This window comes from Pan paniscus, chromosome 7 (genome assembly GCF_029289425.2).
Source record: "Pan paniscus chromosome 7, NHGRI_mPanPan1-v2.0_pri, whole genome shotgun sequence".
NCBI lineage: Eukaryota > Metazoa > Chordata > Mammalia > Primates > Hominidae > Pan > Pan paniscus.
This window is the reverse complement of record NC_073256.2, coordinates 111,498,149-111,518,183: the sequence shown is the minus strand read 5'-3', so window position 1 is coordinate 111,518,183 and position 20,035 is coordinate 111,498,149. Positions and strand designations below refer to the sequence as shown.

The 20,035-nt window shown below is 39.8% G+C and overlaps 1 protein-coding gene across 2 annotated transcripts in view; it reads left to right on the top strand.

Annotated features, from left to right (window-relative positions):
• The window catches only part of CDH17 (cadherin 17), a 67,678-nt gene that overhangs the window by 9,702 nt on the left and 37,941 nt on the right, over nt 1–20,035 (top strand). The window contains exons 3-9 of one of the 2 annotated variants that reach the window (XM_034966347.2): nt 7,461–7,595; nt 8,503–8,641; nt 10,912–11,070; nt 11,176–11,375; nt 14,176–14,307; nt 14,611–14,761; nt 19,145–19,360. In XM_034966347.2, coding sequence (XP_034822238.1) covers nt 7,461–7,595; nt 8,503–8,641; nt 10,912–11,070; nt 11,176–11,375; nt 14,176–14,307; nt 14,611–14,761; nt 19,145–19,360 — 1,132 coding nt within the window. Of the gene's footprint in view, nt 1–7,460; nt 7,596–8,502; nt 8,642–10,911; nt 11,071–11,175; nt 11,376–14,175; nt 14,308–14,610; nt 14,762–19,144; nt 19,361–20,035 lie in introns of those variants that run through there. The other variant, XM_055116737.2, reaches the window with a different exon arrangement.

The window sequence follows — 20,035 nt, the reverse complement described above, 5'->3', positions numbered from 1 at the left end:
TAGAATCACAGAAGCTTCATGGTAGAAAACACACTGGGGAGTTTTGGTACAACCGCTTGTTTTAAAAATGGGGAAACTGAGGCTTAAGTTAGTTAATGGCAGAGCCAACAGTAGAACACAGGTCTCCTGACTTCTAGTCAAGCACATTCTGCTCTCTCCGTCTTTGTATGTGGAAAGAATGCAGCAAACCCAGCCTTGGTAAGATGTGCTCGGAGCTCTTTGCTTCAGTGGTGGGGAGGAGGTAGGTGTACAGATCCTCTCATCCAGCACCTGGACCTACGGAGGCATGAAGAACACTCATTGCCCCATGAGGTTGGTTCTTGGGTTTTTAATATGTCCTCAAAAATAAAATGAACTGAACCACCATACACTTCTTTCATTGTGGATTTTCAGCTAGTGCCAGCTCTGTACTCACCAGGGGCTTCCAGATCATCAGACAGTGTGATATAAATCTGAGAGAGGTCTTTTTTTCTCATTTTAAATAAGATGTAACCCTAAAAATTCATGCCTCTAAAATTCAGTAGTTTTTAGTATCTAAAAAGACGTGCAAATATCACTGCTATCTAATTACAGAACATTTCCATCAGCCTCCAGAGAAATCCTACACCTATTAATAGTCACTCTCCAGCCTCCACTCCCCTCAGCCTTGGGCAACCACTAATCTACTCCTGATCTCTGTAGATTTGCCTGTTCTAGACATTTCATGTAAATGGAATCATACAACATATGGCCTTTTATGTATGACTTCTTTTATGTACCATAGTGTTTTAAACATTCATCCATGTTGGTAACATGTACCAGAACTCCATTCCTTTTTATGACTGAGTGATATTCCATCATCTGGATATATCACATTTTGGATATCCATGTGTCAATTGATGGACTTTTTTTTTCATTTATGGCTATAATGAATAACGCTGCTATGGCTATTCATGTACAACTTTTTATGAGGACATGTTTTCGATTCTCTTGGACATACACACACACACACACTCAGTAGCAGGACTGCTGGGTCAAAGTTAATTCTGTTTAAACTTTTGAGAAACCACAAACTGTTCTCCAAAGCAGCTGAACCATTTTACATTTTCACCAGCAATGTATGAGTTCCAATTTCTCCATATCCTTAGCACTTGTTATTATCTGCCTTTTTTTTTTTTAATTATAGCTATCCTAGTGGTTGTGAAGTGGTATTTCTTTGTGGTTTTGTTTTATATTTCCCTAATGACTGATGTTGAGTATTTTTTCATGGGGCAATTGACTATTCATATATCTTCTTGGGAGAGATGTCTATTCAAATCCTTTGCCTACTTTTAATCAGGTTATTTGTCTTTCTATTGTTGTAAGAATTATTTACATATTCCGTATACAAGTTCTCTCCCTTATCAGATATGATTTGCAGCAAGTATTTTCTCACATTCTATAAGTTATCTTTTCACTTTCTTGGTAGTGTCCTTTGAAGCACAAATGCTTTGAATTTCGATGAAGTCCAATTTATATTGTTATTGTTATTTGTACTTTTGATGTCATATCTAAGAAACCATTTCCTCATTCGGGGTCATAAAGATTTACGTCTATGCTTTCTTCTCAGAGTTTTATAGTTTTAGTTTTTCTATTTAGGTCTTTGATCCATTTTGAGATAGTTTTGTGTATGGTATGGGGTAAGGGTCCAACTTCATTCTTTTGCATGTGGATATTCAGTTGTTCTAGCACCATTTATTGAAAACACGATTCTTTCCCCCACTGAATTTAGCATCCTCATCAGAAATCAATTGAATTGTTTCTGGCCTCCCACTATGATTCCATTGATCTATATATGTTTATGCCAGTACTGCATTATCTGGAACTACACCCTTGTAGTAAATTTTGAAATTAGAGAATGTTAAGTCTTCCTACTTTGTTGTTGGCTATTCTGAGTCCCCTGTAGTTCCATATGAATTTTAGGATCAGCCTGTAAATTCTACAAACAAGGCAGCTGTAATTTTGATAGGGATTGTATTGAATCAGTAGATAAACTTGGGAAGTATTGCCATCTTAATAGCATTAGATTTTTAAATCTGTAAACACTACGTGTCTTTCCATTTATTTAGAACTTGTTTAATTTCTTTCAACAGTGTTTTGTAGTTTCCATTTTATAAGCTTCATATTTCTTTGCTTAAGTTTATTCTGAGATATGTTATTCTTTTTGTTGTGGTTGTAAATGGAATTTTAAAAATATCATTTTTGGGTTGCTATTTGCTAATGGTTAGAAAGATTGATTTTTGTTTATTGATCTTTTATCCTGAAACCTTATAATACTTGTTTCTTAGCTGTAATAGTTTTTTTAGGTTCCTTAGAATTTTCCCTATATAAAATCATGGCATCCGTGAATAGTGATAGTTTTATTTTTTTATTTCCAATCTTTATGCCTTTTATTTCTTGTTCTTGCCTAATTCCCCTTGCTAGAATCTCTAGTACAATGTTAAATAGAAGTGGCAAGATTGAGTATCCTTGTCTTGTTTCTGATCTTATGGGGAAAGCTTTCAGTCTTTCACCATTAAGTACAATGTTAGCTGTGGGGCTTACTTCGGTGTCCTTATTAGGCTGAGAAGTCACCTTCTATTCCTGGTGTGTTGAGTGTTTTTATCATGAAAGGATGACGGATTTTGTCAAATGATTTGCTGCCTCTATTGAAATATGTGGTTTTTGTCCTTAATTCTATCAATATGGGGTACTACCTTAATTGACCTTCATAGATTGAACCAGCTTTGTATTCTGGTATAATTTCCGCTTGGTAATGGTATATAATACTTTTCATATGTTGCTGGATTCAGTTTGCTAGTATTTCATTGGAAAATTTTGTGCCTATATTCAAAAGAGACATTAGTCTGAAGTTTTCTTGCATTGACTTTTTTCTGGTTTGGGTATCAGGATATTGGCCTCATAGAATGAATTGAATTAAGTGTTCCTTACTCTTCTAGTTTTGGAAGAATTTCTGAAGGTTTGATGTTAATTCTTCTTTACATGTTAGGTACAATTCAGTAGTGAAGCCATCTGGTTCTGGGCTTTTTTGTGTGTGGAAATTTTTTGATTACTAATACAACCCCTGTTATAGTTCTATTCAGATTTTCTACGTGTTCTTGAATCAGTTTTAGTAGTTTTTGTCGGTCTAGAAATTTGTCCATTTGATCTAGGTTGTCTAATTTGTGGGAAAACAATTGTTGACAATATTCTTTTTAATACTTTTTGTTTCTATAAGGTTGGTAGTAGTCCTCTTATATTCCTGATTCTAGTTATTTGAATCTTACCTCATTTTTCTTGATCAGTCCAGCCAAAAGTTTGTCACTTTTGTGGATCTTTTCAAATAATCAACTCTGGTTTTGTTGACTTTTCTCCTGTGCTCTTATATTCTCCATTTCATTAATTTCCACTCTGATATTTGTTATTTTCTTCTGCTTGCTTTGCTATTCTTCTTTTTCTTGTTTTTCTTTTCTTTTTTTTTTTTCTAAGTAGAAGATTAGGTTCTTTGGGATATTTCATCTTTGTAAAGTATGAACATTTACAGTGATAGATTTTCCTCTAAGTACTGCTTTATCTGCATCCCATAAGATTTGGCATGCTGTGTTTCATTTTCATTTACATCAAAGTATTTTCTAATTTCCCTTTTGATTTCTTCTTTGACCTTTGGTTTTTAGAGTATATTGTTATTTTACATATTAGTGATTTTCCCAAATTTCCTTATATTGTTTTTAATTGTATTCAATTGTCAAATACTTTGTATAACTTCAATCCCTTTAAATTTATTGAGACTCGCTTATGGTCTAACATATAACCTCTCCTGGAGAATGTTCCATGTGACTGGCTTTTGTTGGATGGAGTGTTGGGTGTTAGTTTCTAATTGGTTTATAGTATTGTTCAAGTCTTCTGTTTCCTTATTGATTTTCTATTCTATTATTTAAAGTAAAGTCTTGAAATCTTCAATTATTACTGTTGAATTATTTAATTTCCTTTCCATTCTGTCAGCTTTTCTTTCATGTGTTTTGAGGTCCATTGTTAGGTGCATATATGTTTATAATTGCTATGGTTTCTTGATGGATTGACCCTTATATCATTGTAGAAGATCCCATTTTGTCTCTGAAAATTTTGTTTTAAAGTCTGTTTTGTCTGATAGTAGTATAGGTTAATTTTATCCTCATTTTGAAGGATAGTTTTGTTGGATTTACAGTTCTTACTTGGCCACTCTTTTTCTTTCAGCACTTTGTTTTGTTTTGGTTGGTTTGTTTGTTTGCTTGTTTTTGTTCGAGACAGTCTCACTCTGGGAGTCTCACTCTGTCCTCCAGGCTGGAGTGCAGTGGCACAATCTCGGCTCACTGCAAGCTCCGCCTTCTGGGTTCACGCTATTCTCCTGCCTCAGCCTCCCAAGTAGCTGGGACTACAGACGCCCACCACCATGCCCGGCTAATTTTTTGTATTTTTAGTAGAGATGGGGTTTCACCGTGTTAGCCAGGAAGGTCTCGATCTCCTAACCTCGTGGCTGCCCACCTCAGCCTCCCAAAGTGCTGGGATTATAGGCGTGAGCCACCCCACCCGGCCTCTTTTAGCACTTTGAATGTGTCATTCCACTGCCTTCTGATCTCTATGGAAAATTAGCTGTTAATTTTATTGAGGATCCTTTACATGTGATGAGCCTATGCACTTTTAAGATTCTCTATCTTTCAAATGTTTATGATGTGACTAAGTTTGGATTTCTTTGAGTTTATTCTATTTGGAGTTCATAGTGATTGTTGGATATATAGGTTCATGTTTTTCTTAAATTTGTGAAGTTTCGGGTCATTCTGTCTTCAAATAATCTTTTTTCCCCCTTTTTCCTTTCCTTCTGGAACTTTTATTATGTATGTGTTTTTCTGCTTGATGGTGTTTCACTGGTCTCTGGGAATCTATTCATTTTTGTTCATTTTTTTTCTTTCAGTAATCTCTATTAATCTATTTTCAAGTTCACAAATTCTTTCTTTTGCTAGCTCAAATCTGCTTTTGAACACCCTCTTATGAATCTTTCCTTTCAGTTATCATCCTTGTCAACTGTAGAATTTCTATTTTAAAAATTTCTATTTTTAATCAATATTCTATATCTGATGAGGCATTGTTTTCAAACTTTAATTCTTTAGAGATGATTTCCTTTAGTTTTTGAATCTATCTAAAATAGATTTTTAAAAATCTTTAGTAAATCCAACATCTGGGCTTCCTCAGGGACAGTTTCTATTGACTTTTTAATATTTTTGTACATTTCATAATTTGTTGAAAACCAAACATTTTAAATAATGTGATGTGGCAACTCTAGAAATCATGTATCTTTCTTTTCCTGGAGTTGGTTGTTGATGCTGTTTGTTTGCTTAGTGACTTTCCATAATGAATTCTGTAAAGTCTGTATTCTTTGTCATGTCTGGCCACTGAAGTCTCTGCTCAGTTAGCTTAGTGTTCAGCTAATGACTAGATAGAGATTTCCTTAAATGCCTTAAGCCAGTAAGTCTCCTGGTGTTTACCAAGGGGCACTGTGTGCATGTTGGGACACAACCTTCAACTATGTGGCAGGCAGTTTACAACTCTGCCTTCGCCTTCACTTTCTGCTTATGCAGAGCCTCCAAGTCAGCCAGAGGTGAGGGATTAGGGCCTTCTCAGGTCTTTCCCAGGCATGCACACAGCCCTGCTCATGATAGTGGCCTTGTAGATTGCCAGGAATATATTAGAGATTTTCAAAGCCCCTTATGGACATCTCATTTCCCAGCTTTCCCTTTTAAGCGTTTTGGTCAGCTGCTTCTTTGCTTCAACTGTTATCACAGCCTCAGGCAGCTGCAAAGTTGAACAATTGCTAATGGTTGTTTTCAACAAATGCCCCAGGGGAAAAATTGTGTGTGGTGTGTGAATTCTGAGTCAGGTCAAATGAAGATAAGCGTTGTAAGTAGATGTTCCCAGGGAAATGCCAACAGGATAGATAATGATAGTTCTCTGGTGATGGAGCTTTTGGGAAGCTACAAACGCTTCTCACCCTCTCCATGGTACTGTGGTGTGAGGCTGTTGCTTTCAAGGCTACTTCAGATCTTAGGAAAGGACCATGGGATTAGGGTGCATTAAAACACCACAAAGCTTAGTTTTTTTTTTTTTAAATAAACATTCCTTGGATTTTGCAAGCATCTGGTTAATTTCCCATATTCTGAAAAAGATGATATTTACAATTTTTGCCAGTGTTCTCATTGCTTTTATGGAGGAGCAGTTTTCTGAAGGCCCTTACTCCACCTTTCTCACTGATGTCCAGGTCTTTTTCTGAAAACACAAAATAGCAACATGTTCATTTCTTATATAAGCAATATAATATCAACAAGCAAACATGCACAAAAACTTTTTAACTTATAATCTTACCCATTTAACACATCAACTCTTCTTATATTTTAAATTCCATTTCTTACCTACTGACATGAATTCTTTTGGTACTGTAACAGTCTAGATTTACTCTCAAATTTACTTCTGTTACTTTACATCATTGTTTCTTATGTTTCTTCATAATTTGTAGAATGAACATTTTAATGATTAATATTCTGTCAAGTTCATGTGCCATAATAATTTCACTGTCCTTTTTTTTGACCATTTAGGAGTTTTCAATCTTACTGGTATTATAAATAAAGTTACTTTGACTACAAGCATGTACCTGTTTGAAAAAATATTTCCTTAGGGTAAATTATGTATAGTAATGTTTGCTATCAAAGGGTACAAACATTTTATGCCTCAAGTTATTTCCAAAGGGATTATAGGAATTTATATTTCCATCAACAATGTTTCTTTATATCCATACTAACTTTGATATTGCATTTAATTTAATAAAAATATATAAAAGTATACTAAAACTTAAGGTTGAACAGCTTTTATGTTTTCTTAGTTTTATGTGAATTTTCTGTTGCTGTGGTCTTAAAAGTGATATAGCCATATCTATGAATATGGTGGTCGGTATTTTCTCCACTTCTGAAAAAGTAATAGATTATCATATAGCATTTGCATTAAGTTAAAGCCACTTATAAATTGTTTTCCTTAACATTAACGTGTCTATTAATCTTTGTCACAATTTTTAGAAGTGCTAAATGACATATTTTATCCTAGAGAGAAAGCTACCCTTTTAATGCTTCTTAGAAGCTAGTAATGTCATAGATTTCAGATATTACCAAAAAGTCTCTTTTAACCCCAGCTATAATTTAAAGCATCAATGACTTTTGTCAATGTATTGAATAATAGTATACAGTCTCTTGAGGAAAACGTATGTTAAATGTTACACAGTTATTGTGCAAACAAACTTTTAGAAGGTACCACTTTAAAAGTTGAGGATTTCTTATTTAGTAATTGAACCAATGAAAATTTTACCTAAAATTGGTGGCTTTCTACAAATTCCACAACATTGTTTTTTCCCTTACAACTTAATCTGTTTTTTGCTTTTTCCCCAGTTTAAGGCCAATCCTCCTGCTGTGACTTTTGAACTAACTGGGGAGACAGACAACATATTTATGATAGAACGGGAGGGACTTCTGTATTGCACCAGAGCCTTGGACAGGGAAACAAGATCTACTCACAATCTCCAGGTAAATTGATACCAGGTGAAGGGATCTAACTCCAACCTCTCTGAGCACCCTTTGTTCTGGAAGTATGGCTGGCATCTTCCTTCCTTGCATAGAATCCAGTTACAGCTTTCCTTACATTAATGGGACGCTTTGCAATCCTCATATGTCCATTTCTTACCAACTACAGAGGGGTGTGGCAAACATACCCTTTTCCTTAGGCTTTTTAACCAGCGTAACCCCACTTACATTGCCAGGACCCTCTGATGGCATTACTTATCCAAGTAAGACCATGCTTAGGTACTTGGATCAAAAGTCAGCACATCTCTGATACTTCAATGGTATCTGCCTGTGGCTGTTGCATTGGCTTGGGACCCATGAAGAAGGCTGTATCGGTGCTGGGATGGAGCTCCTTTGGGTGTTGGAAGAAGCAGAGGGAACCAGTAGCCAGAAGCTGACTAAAAAGACCCTTCTCCCTCTCTTTCTCCTTTAGTTTTCACCGTTGGTATCTGAATACTTAGGAAAGTCAGAGAGCCTACTATGGAAAAAAGAGTGAGATAAAAGCTTTCTGTCTGGTACTTCTGCTGCAGGCCTTGCAGGCTGACTGCCATAATGGCTCTGGAAGAGAACACAACACTTTCATATTCTCAGGGGTCACAGTGCTCTTGTTTCATGGACTCCAGCCATCCAGAACAGACGCATGTTCAGTGTCCAGAACACCCTGCTGATAGAAAGTCACCATCATGATTAGCCAGGCTTAACTGATACAATCCCTATTTTAGCATTTCCCAATTTGGCCTTTTGTGAGTTCTTTCTCTCCTACAGTCACCAGGCCATTGGTTCTTTGAGTTCTAATTTCCTTCAAGTGATTTTTGGGCATGTGACATGAAGTTCAGTCTCACCAACATGGTTTCCTTTTCCTCAACATCAGGTTGCAGCCCTGGACGCTAATGGAATTATAGTGGAGGGTCCAGTCCCCATCACCATAGAAGTGAAGGACATCAACGACAATCGACCCATGTTTCTCCAGTCAAAGTACGAAGGCTCAGTAAGGCAGAACTCTCGCCCAGGTAACAGGCAGGGGCCAGAGATATTTATGGAAAGATGGAAGGGTGTCAGGTGGAAGGGGCAGACTTGTGTGGCTAATAGCTGCAGCTGTCACTCAATAAGCACTATCTTACCTACATTTCACACTGATTTGGGAGTTGTTTCACTATCTCTATTGCTCCAGAGCATGGTCTCTCAATGCAGCACTACGTATTGACATCTTGGGTCTGATAATTCTTTTTTTGGTCAGAGGCTATTCTGTGCCTTGTAGGATGATTGGCAGCATCCCCCTGACCTCTATCCATTATGTGCCCCCCCGCCAAGTTGTGGCAATAAAAATGTCTCCAGGCATTGCCAAATATCCTCTGGTGGGTGGAGGGCACAAAATCCCAGCACTTTGGGAGGCTGAGGTGGGAGGATCACTTCAACCAGGAGTTTGAGACCAGCCTGGGAGTTTGAGACCAGCCTGGACAACAAAGTGAGATCCTGTCTCTACAAAAAATAATAAAGTTTGCCAGGTGTGGTGCATGCCTGTAGTCCTAGCTACTTGGGAGGCTGAGGTGGCACAATCACTTGATCCCAGGAGATTGAGGCTGCAGTAAGTCATGATCACACTATTGCACTCGGTCTGGGCAACAGAGTGAGATTCTGTCTCAAAAATTACCCCCAGTTGAAAAACGCTTTTCTAGGGTGATCTTTAAGATACCTCAGAGCTCTAGAACACTCTAGAAAGGTAAGCTTACTCCCCTGTATCTTCTCAGGAACCTCCATTGATATTGTCACTGGTGGTTTCCAGCTCTTTTCTTCTCTTACATCCCATCTGTGGCTCAGCCCTTCTCTATGCTGCATTGACCTTCTACCTTTCACTTCCACAAAAGCCCTTCATTAAGGCCTTCATTAAGGCGTGAGTGTGTCCAGCAGGCACCTAGGAAGGAGCATCACCTCCTAACAGTTGCACACAACAGAAATGAATATTAGACTTCAGAGTTCTTAGAAATATGGTTTATCTATTAACATTTACTGTATTAGAAATTTTAAAGATATTCATTTAAAATAATACTAATCAAGACTTGGGGCCATTTGCATCATCCCACCATCAAGCTTCTTCCTTCTCTTTCTTCAATGCCTGCCTCTGAGAATTCCAGGAAAAAATTCACTTCAGTTTATTATGTGGAGTGATGTCCCTGTCCCTGAAGCTGCATACCAAAGACTCACACAGACTCTGCTAAATGTGTAGCCTCCAGGCCGTACCTTTTCTCTCTTCACTAATAGAATCTGCTAGAGAAATGGCTCTCAAACTTTTTGGTTTCAGGACTTGTATATTCTCTTAAAATTTACTAAGGACTCCAGAGAACTTTTAGACACATGGGTTATATCCAGTGGTGTCCTGGTAAAGGCTTAACAGCTATTTTTCTAGGGGGACAAAGCTCTGATTTGTAGAATTTTCCAGTTTCCATGTTGCAAATACTCCTACCATGGCCTATTTCAAGTGACCATTGGTATTAATAATTGACACACAAAATTTCTGAAAATTCAACAACTGAGTCTCATGAGCTGTCTCTAGTACATCACTGGTTATATCTATCAACATTTACTGTATTAGAAATTTTAAAAAATTATTAATTCATTTAAAATAACACTAATCAACATGTTTTAATGAAAAATAATTGATTTTAAAGACAAAAATAGTAAGAAAAATGGCATTGTGTTAATCTTTGCAAATCTCTTTAATGTCTGGATTAATAGAAAACGCTTGGATTCTCATGTCTGTTTCTACATTCATTCTCTTGCCATGTGCTAGTTTGGTTGAAATATATGAAGGAAAATTAGCCTCACACAGATATGCAGTTGGACAAGAGAGGAATATTTTAATAGTATTTTCAGATAACTGGACATTCTTTAGTACTATACCCAAACTCAATAAATTGTGGTTTCTTAAAGATTAGTTGCAAAGTGAAATCAATATTAATACCATATTTTCCATTCTTTTACACTAAAATTCATTAAATTATCTTGTACTTTAGATGGGTCTTTTACAGAAACATGACCTTTAGCTTTACAGAGCACTTGAACAGTTTCAGGGACCCTTAGAGGTTCTTGGACCAGACCTTGAGAAACCTTATTTTAGGGAAGGGGGGAGTGGGATAAATATTTATTTCCCCACTGGTGTGAATTGTCATACCTTTCCCTATTATATCTCCACTTTTTAGATGGAAAAAGTAGCTATGGTTGGTTTGGGTGTCAATTAATATCTTTTTTTTTTTTTTTTTTCTGGGTACGTTTTGTTAAACAGGAAAGCCCTTCTTGTACGTCAATGCCACAGACCTGGATGATCCGGCCACTCCCAATGGCCAGCTTTATTACCAGATTGTCATCCAGCTTCCCATGATCAACAATGTCATGTACTTTCAGATCAACAACAAAACGGGAGCCATCTCTCTTACCCGAGAGGGTAAGTTCAGGGGTGCCCTGGTAGGACTGTCTCGGTCAGAAAAAGGGAGTTTGGTCTGTCTCTTCCAGAGACACTTCCTATTCCCTTCTCCCCTACTTCTCACAGGATCTCAGGAACTGAATCCTGCTAAGAATCCTTCCTATAATCTGGTGATCTCAGTGAAGGACATGGGAGGCCAGAGTGAGAATTCCTTCAGTGATACCACATCTGTGGATATCATAGTGACAGAGAATATTTGGAAAGCACCAAAACCTGTGGAGATGGTGGAAAACTCAACTGATCCTCACCCCATCAAAATCACTCAGGTAGTACCCAAGCCCAAGTAACACTGAGAGCCAACTAGATAAATGGCTTCACTTTGTAGAGACCCACCCTCACAGTCTTCACTGATACACTTATTAGATACCTTTTTCATAGCATGATTATAAAGCAAATTATATAGCCTCTGGCCCCGAGTCACTGGACTTGACCATGCATCATGGGCAGGCAACTTGGATGCAGGTATTATGTTAGGCCGTTTTTGTATTGCTATAAAGAAATACCTGAGGTGGGGAATTCGTAAAGAAAAGTTTAATTGGTGCATCGTTTTGCAGGCTGTTCAAGCATGGCTCCAGCATCTGCTTCTGTTGAGGGCCTTGGGAAAATTACGATCATGGCAGAAGGCAAAGGGGGAGCAGGAGCATCATATGACGACAATGGGAGCAAGAGAGTTAGGTGGGAGGTGCCACACACATTTAAGCACCAGGTCTCATGTGAACTCAGAGTGAGAACTCACTTACCACCAAGGGCATGGCGCTCAGCCATTCACGAGGGATCTGCCCCCATGATCCCACCTCCCACTGGGCCTCACCTCCAATACTGAGGATTACATTTCAACATGAGATTTGGAGGGGACAAACATCCAAACTACATCAGATATATACTTTTGCTTTCAGAGAGAACTTCACTCACCCTCACCTTAAAAGTAGACAGCAGTGATGTTTGTTGTTCCCTGTTAGCAGTGTGGGATATGGCAGCCCTGCAGTGGGTCATTTATGGTGCACTATGTATGGACATGGTTTGATTTGGGGGTTGCAAATAGTTTTGAAAGGCTGCTGCTTCTTATTGTGGAAAAAATCTTGACCCAATAGACTTGCCCATCTTAGGCTGAGGGACAGAGATAGGACTGGCTAGGGGTAAAAGGATCATAGTAGGGAACCTTTCCCCTTGGAAACTCCCTCACCCCTGGCACTCTATCTCCTGTGTGTGCCTCTCCCCTCCGTTCAGATGCTCCTACTTCCCCACCTCCGTGGCATGTGCTCTTACCCTGGGCCCCCTCCTACCTTAGCTCCTAGAAATTCACTCTGGACTCCACCCAGATTTGATATTTTCTGGAAGCCCAGGAAATTCCTCCACATGAAAGCTGTGGGTTAGTGGGAGATCCCTGGATTTGGAAGCAGATGAACAAAATCATATTCCTGTTCCATCACTTGAATTACTGATCATAAACAAGTCATTTAACTATTCTGAGCCCCAATGTCTCATCAATAAAATAGGGATAATACTTCAGTGTTTTGTGAAGATTAACTGAGACAGTATCTGTAAAAGTAGATAAAAATATTAGATATTAAAAGATATTATTATGAAGAAGTACTAGTCTGTAGTTCCCCTAATTTTTTTTAATGCTACTATTGTTAAGGGGCCCTGGAATGGCCTATTCCATCATATTTATTGGGATGGGCCCAGGGACATTTATTTATTGAATGTTGAATTAATGAACTTCAACTTCAGGAGGGAAAAAAAAGGAAGAACAGCAGGAAGAATTCTGGTTTCCCAGTTAGAAAGAAAGCATGTCAGCACTCATTACCATGAGAATTTCTGATTGGGGGCCTAGACTAAAGTCTTCATAGCTATTATTCAGGTTACTCCCAAAGGGATTTGTAAATGCTGCAAAGAACTCATGCTTAGTTGCCTTGGGGCTGCCAAGGGAAAATTCTAGAGTGCCTACCCAATTTTCAGGTCTGGAAAAAATGCTCTGGGTGTTCTGAAACCCAAAAGGAGAGAGGGAGAAAGAGAGAGGGGGAGAGGGGGAAGGAGGAGCGGGAGAAGGGGAGGGAGGAGGGGGAGGGGGGAGGGGGGAGGGGGAGATGGGAAGAGGAACTCAGACTGAATTTTTAGAACACAAGAGGAGCCCACTTTAGAACCAAGAAGGTAGTCTGCAGGGACAATGGGTGATGCTTAAATAATTAGCAAGGGACAAAGTTGCTGCTGTGATATCTTCCCAGGCTGCTCTGAGAATAGTTTACTGTGGAAATTTCAACTAGCAGTAGGACCTTGGGCAAATCGCTTAAATTTTTTGTGCCCTAGTTTCTTCATTATAAAATAGAGATAACAGTAGTCTGTACGTCAGAGGACTGTTTGGAGATTAAATGAGATAACACATAAATATGTTTAGAATTGTGTCTGGCATGTGGCAAACTCAGTAAACATTATTAATATATCAGACCAGGCTCTGTCTATATAGCAAGTAGACTGGTCTTACTTGTGTTTATTTTTTATTTTTGCCAGGTTGTTTACAAACAACCCTAGGAGTTGGCAGTTATTCTCATCCCTGAAGTCTCTGAGGCTAAATATTTAGGAAAGGAATGTCCTTATTTTTGTATCATTTGTCTTACTTAATGGCATGGAGAAGACTTCAGAGTGGCCCCTATTGCCCCTGTTCATCTTCATTGGTGAGTATTAGATGCTCACCATACATTGTGGCTTAGTCTTCAGACACTGCCAGCCACAAAGTACATTTTGTTTCTTAAATGGATGGTTCGTGGATAGAAAGCTTTCACAGTCAGACTTCCAAAAGAAAGCAGCCCAGAAACCCTGTAGAGGGTTTGTGAAGAATTGCTTTAGAGAAGAAACATTTCCTGGTGTGCTTTTTTCGAGCAATATAACTTGGTGGGGGGAAACAGGCTTATTTTAGGTTAAAAGTGAAAAACGTAATTCAGTTGTTACAAGAAACCACAAACATACAAGGTTGTCAGAGATTTCAAATTGAGAACTAGAAAATTATTTCCTTTCCAGTTCTCTCAGTCCAAATATAGCTTTCCTCACAACTGACTTTGGGCCCTGTAGGTGCGGTGGAATGATCCCGGTGCACAATATTCCTTAGTTGACAAAGAGAAGCTGCCAAGATTCCCATTTTCAATTGACCAGGAAGGAGATATTTACATGACTCAGCCCTTGGACCGAGAAGAAAAGGATGCAGTGAGTAAAAGAGAAGAGTTTCACAGGCGACAAGACAAAGTCCTATGCCCATCTACAGTTGAGAGCAAAATGGATTTTACTTTAAAGAAAAAAAAACACATTTCAGACTCCAGCATATTATTTGTTTTCAAAGACATGATAATTTTCACATAATTCTGACCCATCTCATTTTTTTAAATTTTCCAATTCTAAGTGAATTAAAAATAAGGGAGTAAATGACATAGAAATGAAACAGCGATTTTCTCTGCTTTTGACAGAGGGTGGTGGGTGAGTCTTGTCTTAACTCTGACTTTCCTGTTGTAGTATGTTTTTTATGCAGTTGCAAAGGATGAGTACGGAAAACCACTTTCATATCCGCTGGAAATTCATGTAAAAGTTAAAGATATTAATGATAATCCACCTACATGTCCATCACCAGTAACCGTATTTGAGGTCCAGGAGAATGAACGATTGGGTAAGAAATGAGAGCTGCCTAATGCTGTGTAACTGCCCTCCATTTCTCTCCTCTGCTGGGTACAAGGTGAGCAGGAGACCTTACTGGGAGTCAGTAATCCATGTCTTCCACAGCATAGAAGTTGACTGTACCTTGGGAGTCACGTAAGGACCATATTTGGGATCAAACAGTATCTGGATAGTATTCTTAAATTGGGGCTTTTATAGCTACCATTACCGCTACTACCATTATCACTATTATTATCACCCTTACCACTATCATTAGTATCACAGCTACCTACACTAGTATCTTATATACATGTATATAGGGATATCTCGTTTGCAGGATTTCCCCACACGTTATTTGACCTCTAATAATCTCATTAAAGAGATAATCTCATCACATTTGCCAAAGAATTTAAACATTTACACCCAAAGTCAGACAGACACCCTGCAATAAGTAAGCAATACCAATGGAAGTTGACTTTTGACCCTTGGGCCCCCCTTTCTAAGAAGCTGATAATATAATTCAAGAGGCTGCTAGATGAAGTCAAATCCCATCTATTTTTATCATTTTTGCTTTGTCTTGCTATGTTTTCTTTTACTGTGTCCTGTGATAGCTTTTTAGTTTTTGTATAGGAACAACTACTATAAGAACATTATAATTTCTGGGAGTTTTATGGCTTCTCTGGGTTTGGGACAATGCTTGTCTGTTTCCCCCTTGGCAGTGAGCCCCTTGACTGAGCAGACTGGCATTTCTTGAACTGTTTTGTTCCGTTGTGCTGTGTACCTTTCAGAGGCTTCCAAGTGTAGCAGCCTCACGACTATCATTTCTAGAGCTTCACTGCCCTTGTGGAGAGATCCTCCTGTGCTTTGTGGATGGGCTCACATTTTCTTTTCGTCCCTCCATTCCTCACCAGACACACCTCTGACAGAGTGGGTGCCTTCCCGGAGGCTTGCTGCTGGAGCGGCTTGCTCACACTGCTCATTATTTTTCTTCTTGCTATCAGGTGTCGTGTGGGCTGCCTTTTGTCAGTGTGTTCTGTGTCACTGTGTTCTGTGCAGGTCCTCTCTGTTTCATTTTTCTCAACTCTTGCCACAACAGGAAGAGTTAATGCCAGCTTGAAGGACTTCAGTTCGTTATAAGGAAGAATCTTCTCACAGTCACAGTAGTGTAACAGTAGCCAACAAACACGTGTGCCATCACCTTCTTGGGAAATCTGGGATGGTCTGTGACACTGAATAAAGGTGGAAAATCTTTGACAACTTTCTTGACCTGGACATGACACTTCAAGCCTCTTTTACATTGGGCCAAACATATATCCATTTGTTACCTATTTCTGCAAAACAGATTGCTCTAAAGCTTGGCAGCTTGAAACAACAAGCATGTATTATGTCACAGTTTCTGTGAGTCTGGAATCTGGGTGAAGTTCAGCTGGATACCTCTAATTCAGAGAGTTCTGAGAGAGAGGGAAAGAGTACGGCAGAGCAGGAAAGGACAGGCATCAGTCTTTCTATGACCTAATCTTGGAAGCGATCCCATCACTTTTGCCATTAGAAACAAGTTGCTAGGCCCAGCCTGCACTCAACAGGATGGGGTTCTGAAAAAGCACAAATATCAGGAGATGGGGGTTGCTGGAAGCTCTTTTCGAGGCGCCTACCTCATCTGGGAAGAGGATAGTGCTGGTTTTCTGAGACTGAAGAAGTCATTGTTGGTAGAATAAATTTTGAAGGGGCTCAGCTTGCTATTTGCCTCTCTAAAGGTGAGAATTTATTTTGTAAAAATCTTTCAGAGTCTTTAGTGGACCAAGAATTCTTATAAATCAACTGAGCATATTCTATATATGTAAGCTTAAAAGGGTACAAGACAATGCTCCTGCCTTGTGGGGACTTACTGTCTAGCTTAGCTGATAGGACATGAGTAGGTGGAAATATTCACAAATAAAACCTTGATAAAATACTGAATTAGGCCAGGTGCAGTGGCTCATGCCTGTAATCCCACCCAGCACTTTGGGAGGCCAAGATGAGCAGATCACTTGAGGCCAGGAGTTCGAGACCAGCCTGGCCAACATGGCGAAACCCTGTCTCTACTAAAAAAAAAAAAAAAACTGCAAAAATTACCCAGGTGTGATGGTGCATGCCTGTAATCCCAACTACTTGAGAGGCTTGTAGAGATTGCAGTGAGCTGAGATCATGACACTGTGCTCCAGCCCAGACAACAGAGTGAGACTCCACCTCAAAAAAAAAAAAAAAAAAAAAAAAAATATATATATATATATATATATATATTCCCCAGTGTATTTACATTCTCCTGTTTGGTATCTTGTGGAACTCGTGTCCCCAAGTCTTAGCAACACTAACATTTATTCTTGAATCCCACTTGCCACCAAGTCTTATGTATTCATACAGAAAATTTAGACTCTCATAAAAGCCCCACCTCCCTAAATATTTCTGCATATTTCCAAGAGATGCTATGTATACTCCTGTATCAGTTTGAGCTCCACTTGTTCCAGGCCTCAGTCACTCAGAGACATGGTTTTCCTTTCACTTCCGACTGATCCACAAGGTCCTCTGCTCCCAGCGAGGGGTGTCCTCTGATGCCAGCAGTCCTCATGGTGCCTCTGGCAGCATGGAGGTTTCCTGTGAGTGAGAGGAGGACAGTGTCCTCAGTTTCTTGCTCACTTGCTGAGGGGATAGGGCTATAGCAGGGCTGCTGAGACACCAAAGGACCACAGAATTTAGTAAGACACTCTTTCATCCCAGCACACAGATACTTTTCTTGCATATGCATGCCATATGCACTAGAAACATATTCTCTTCTGTCCTATTCCTTCTGATGGTCCCTGCATGCAGCCCATGAGACACATCTGCATGTGTCCAGCTCTACTGTAGACATACATAGGTACTTTCTTTTTCCTCCCCCAACCCAAAACCAAAAAACCTCTAAATTTCCATATGCGTCAGTGGATGCAAACTATGTCAGCTGATGGGGGAGGGGGTGTAACTCCACAAATGGGATGAATTCAAGTTTGAGCTCCTACGTGGGATTCTTGCTACATATAAAGAGACCTACAATTCCCACCTCCCAGAGTAGGATGGTCTGGAACCTGTCAGAACTTGCCCAGAGCCGGGTGCAGAACCGAGTCATAGCCACTGGTTTGTAGAACTCCCTGGACTGAAACCCTCACAGGAATAAAATACTTAGGACCACAAACTACAGCAAGGTGGAGAGGATCCTGCCTGGTCCCTGCCCTGTGTTATCTTTGGAGTAGAGTCAGTTTCTGCAATTGTTCCATGAAGTTGCATAGATGCAATCTAGGGTTGGCTTCTCTTTGTTTAGTGATACCATTTGCCATGTGTATTAGCGTCCTAGGGCTACAGCAACAAATCACCACCAATTTGGTGACTTAAAACAACAGAAATCTGCTCTCTCCTAGTCCTGGAGGCTGGAAGTCTGAAATCAAGGTGCTTGCAGGGCAGCGTTCCCTCCAGAGTCTCAAGGGGAGAATCTTTCCTTGCCTCTTCCGGCTTCTGTTGGCATCTGGTGTTCCCTGGCTACTTGTGGCAGCCTATTTCCAACTTCTGGCTTCCTCCTCCAGATCATTTCCTCCTCTGTGTGCATCTCTGTGTTTCCCTTCTTATAGGTGCACCTGTCACTGAATTTAGGGCTGCCTCTAAATCCAGGATGATTTCCTCTCCAGAGCCTTAACTAGTGACATCTGTGAAGGTCTTATTTGCAAATGAGTCCCATGCTCAGGTTCTGGTAGACATGAAGTTTTAGGAGGGAGTACTAGGTGTTATGGGCTGAATGTGTCCCCCATGCCCCCCAAATTATATGTTGAGGTCGTAACCCTCTGTTCTAGGCTACATCTTCCCCCTCCCCCAGATTCATAGGGTGAAGTTCTAACCCCTGGTACCTCGGAATGTGACTATATTTGGAGATAAGGTTTTTAAAGAGGTAATGAAAGTAAAATGTCCTTACAGTGGGCCCTAATCCAGTATGACTGGTATCCTTATAAGAGGAAATGTGGACATAGGGAGGTTCAGAAGGAAGGTGCTGTGAAGGCACCGGAAGGAAAAGACAGCCACTCACAAGCCCAGGAGAAGCCTCGGAAGAAACCAACCCCGGCAACACCTTGATTGCAGACTTCTGGCCTCCAGAACTGTGAAAAAATAAGTCTCTGTTGTTTAATCCATGATACTTAATGACAGCCCTGGCTGACAAATACACTATTCAACCCATTACATGTTAGGATGAGAAGAACCAAAATAAATCTAAGAGCATTTGTCTGCTATTCAAAGTTATTCATGGTGTTTTCTAGGAATGTGCTTATTTTAGTGAAACTATTTTAATAGATTATGTGGAGCCTGTAATGGTGGGTTTTCCTTCTTTCCTTCCTCATAGGTAACAGTATTGGGACCCTTACTGCACATGACAGGGATGAAGAAAATACTGCCAACAGTTTTCTGAACTACAGGATTGTGGAGCAAACTCCCAAACTTCCCATGGATGGACTCTTCCTAATCCAAACCTATGCTGGAATGTTACAGTTAGCTAAACAGTCCTTGAAGAAGCAAGATACTCCTCAGTACAACTTAACGATAGAGGTGTCTGACAAAGGTTAGTATCATATCCACCATCTTGAGTGCAAATCATTGTTTTCCTTCTAGCTATGACTTATTTTCCTGCGCTAATGTCTGGTATGTTATAGAATGATGCCATTTAAACATTCTTTGCTTCCTTTGTGAAACACACGTAACACAGAGATAGCTGGTTGAACACTGTAAAGGCCGGAGCTGCAGCTCAGGCACCATTGCTGTGTTGGTCTGGGTCCTATGAGAAGCAGATGCCAAAAGGAGATTAAATGTACGAGGATTTTATTGGGGGCAGCCTGTGAGAAAAAAATGCGGAAGGGCACAAAGAAGGCTGGGAGAGTCATCAGACCTAAATACAAGCCTGATGCCTGACGCTGGGTGAAGGGGAGACGGAGAAGGAAGGCTGGTGGGAATGTCCTAGACTAGGACAGTCTGAGGAAAGCTCGGCACAGCTGTTGGGGAGTCTAAAGGGGGCTGTCAGAGGAATTCATTGTCTTTGAAAATGAGCTTTACAATTGCTGCTTTTCTCAGTCACTGGCTGTGTACAGTCCAGGGGAGTTGAGGTCTCAGTGTGAATGTGGTAATAGATTCCAGAGCACAGCAGTGGGGCTGTTGTCAATTAACATCCCTGTTGTTGGAGGTCTGCCGGGCACATTCGGCAGAACATAATCACAAACAGGAAAATGAATTGTATTTCCCA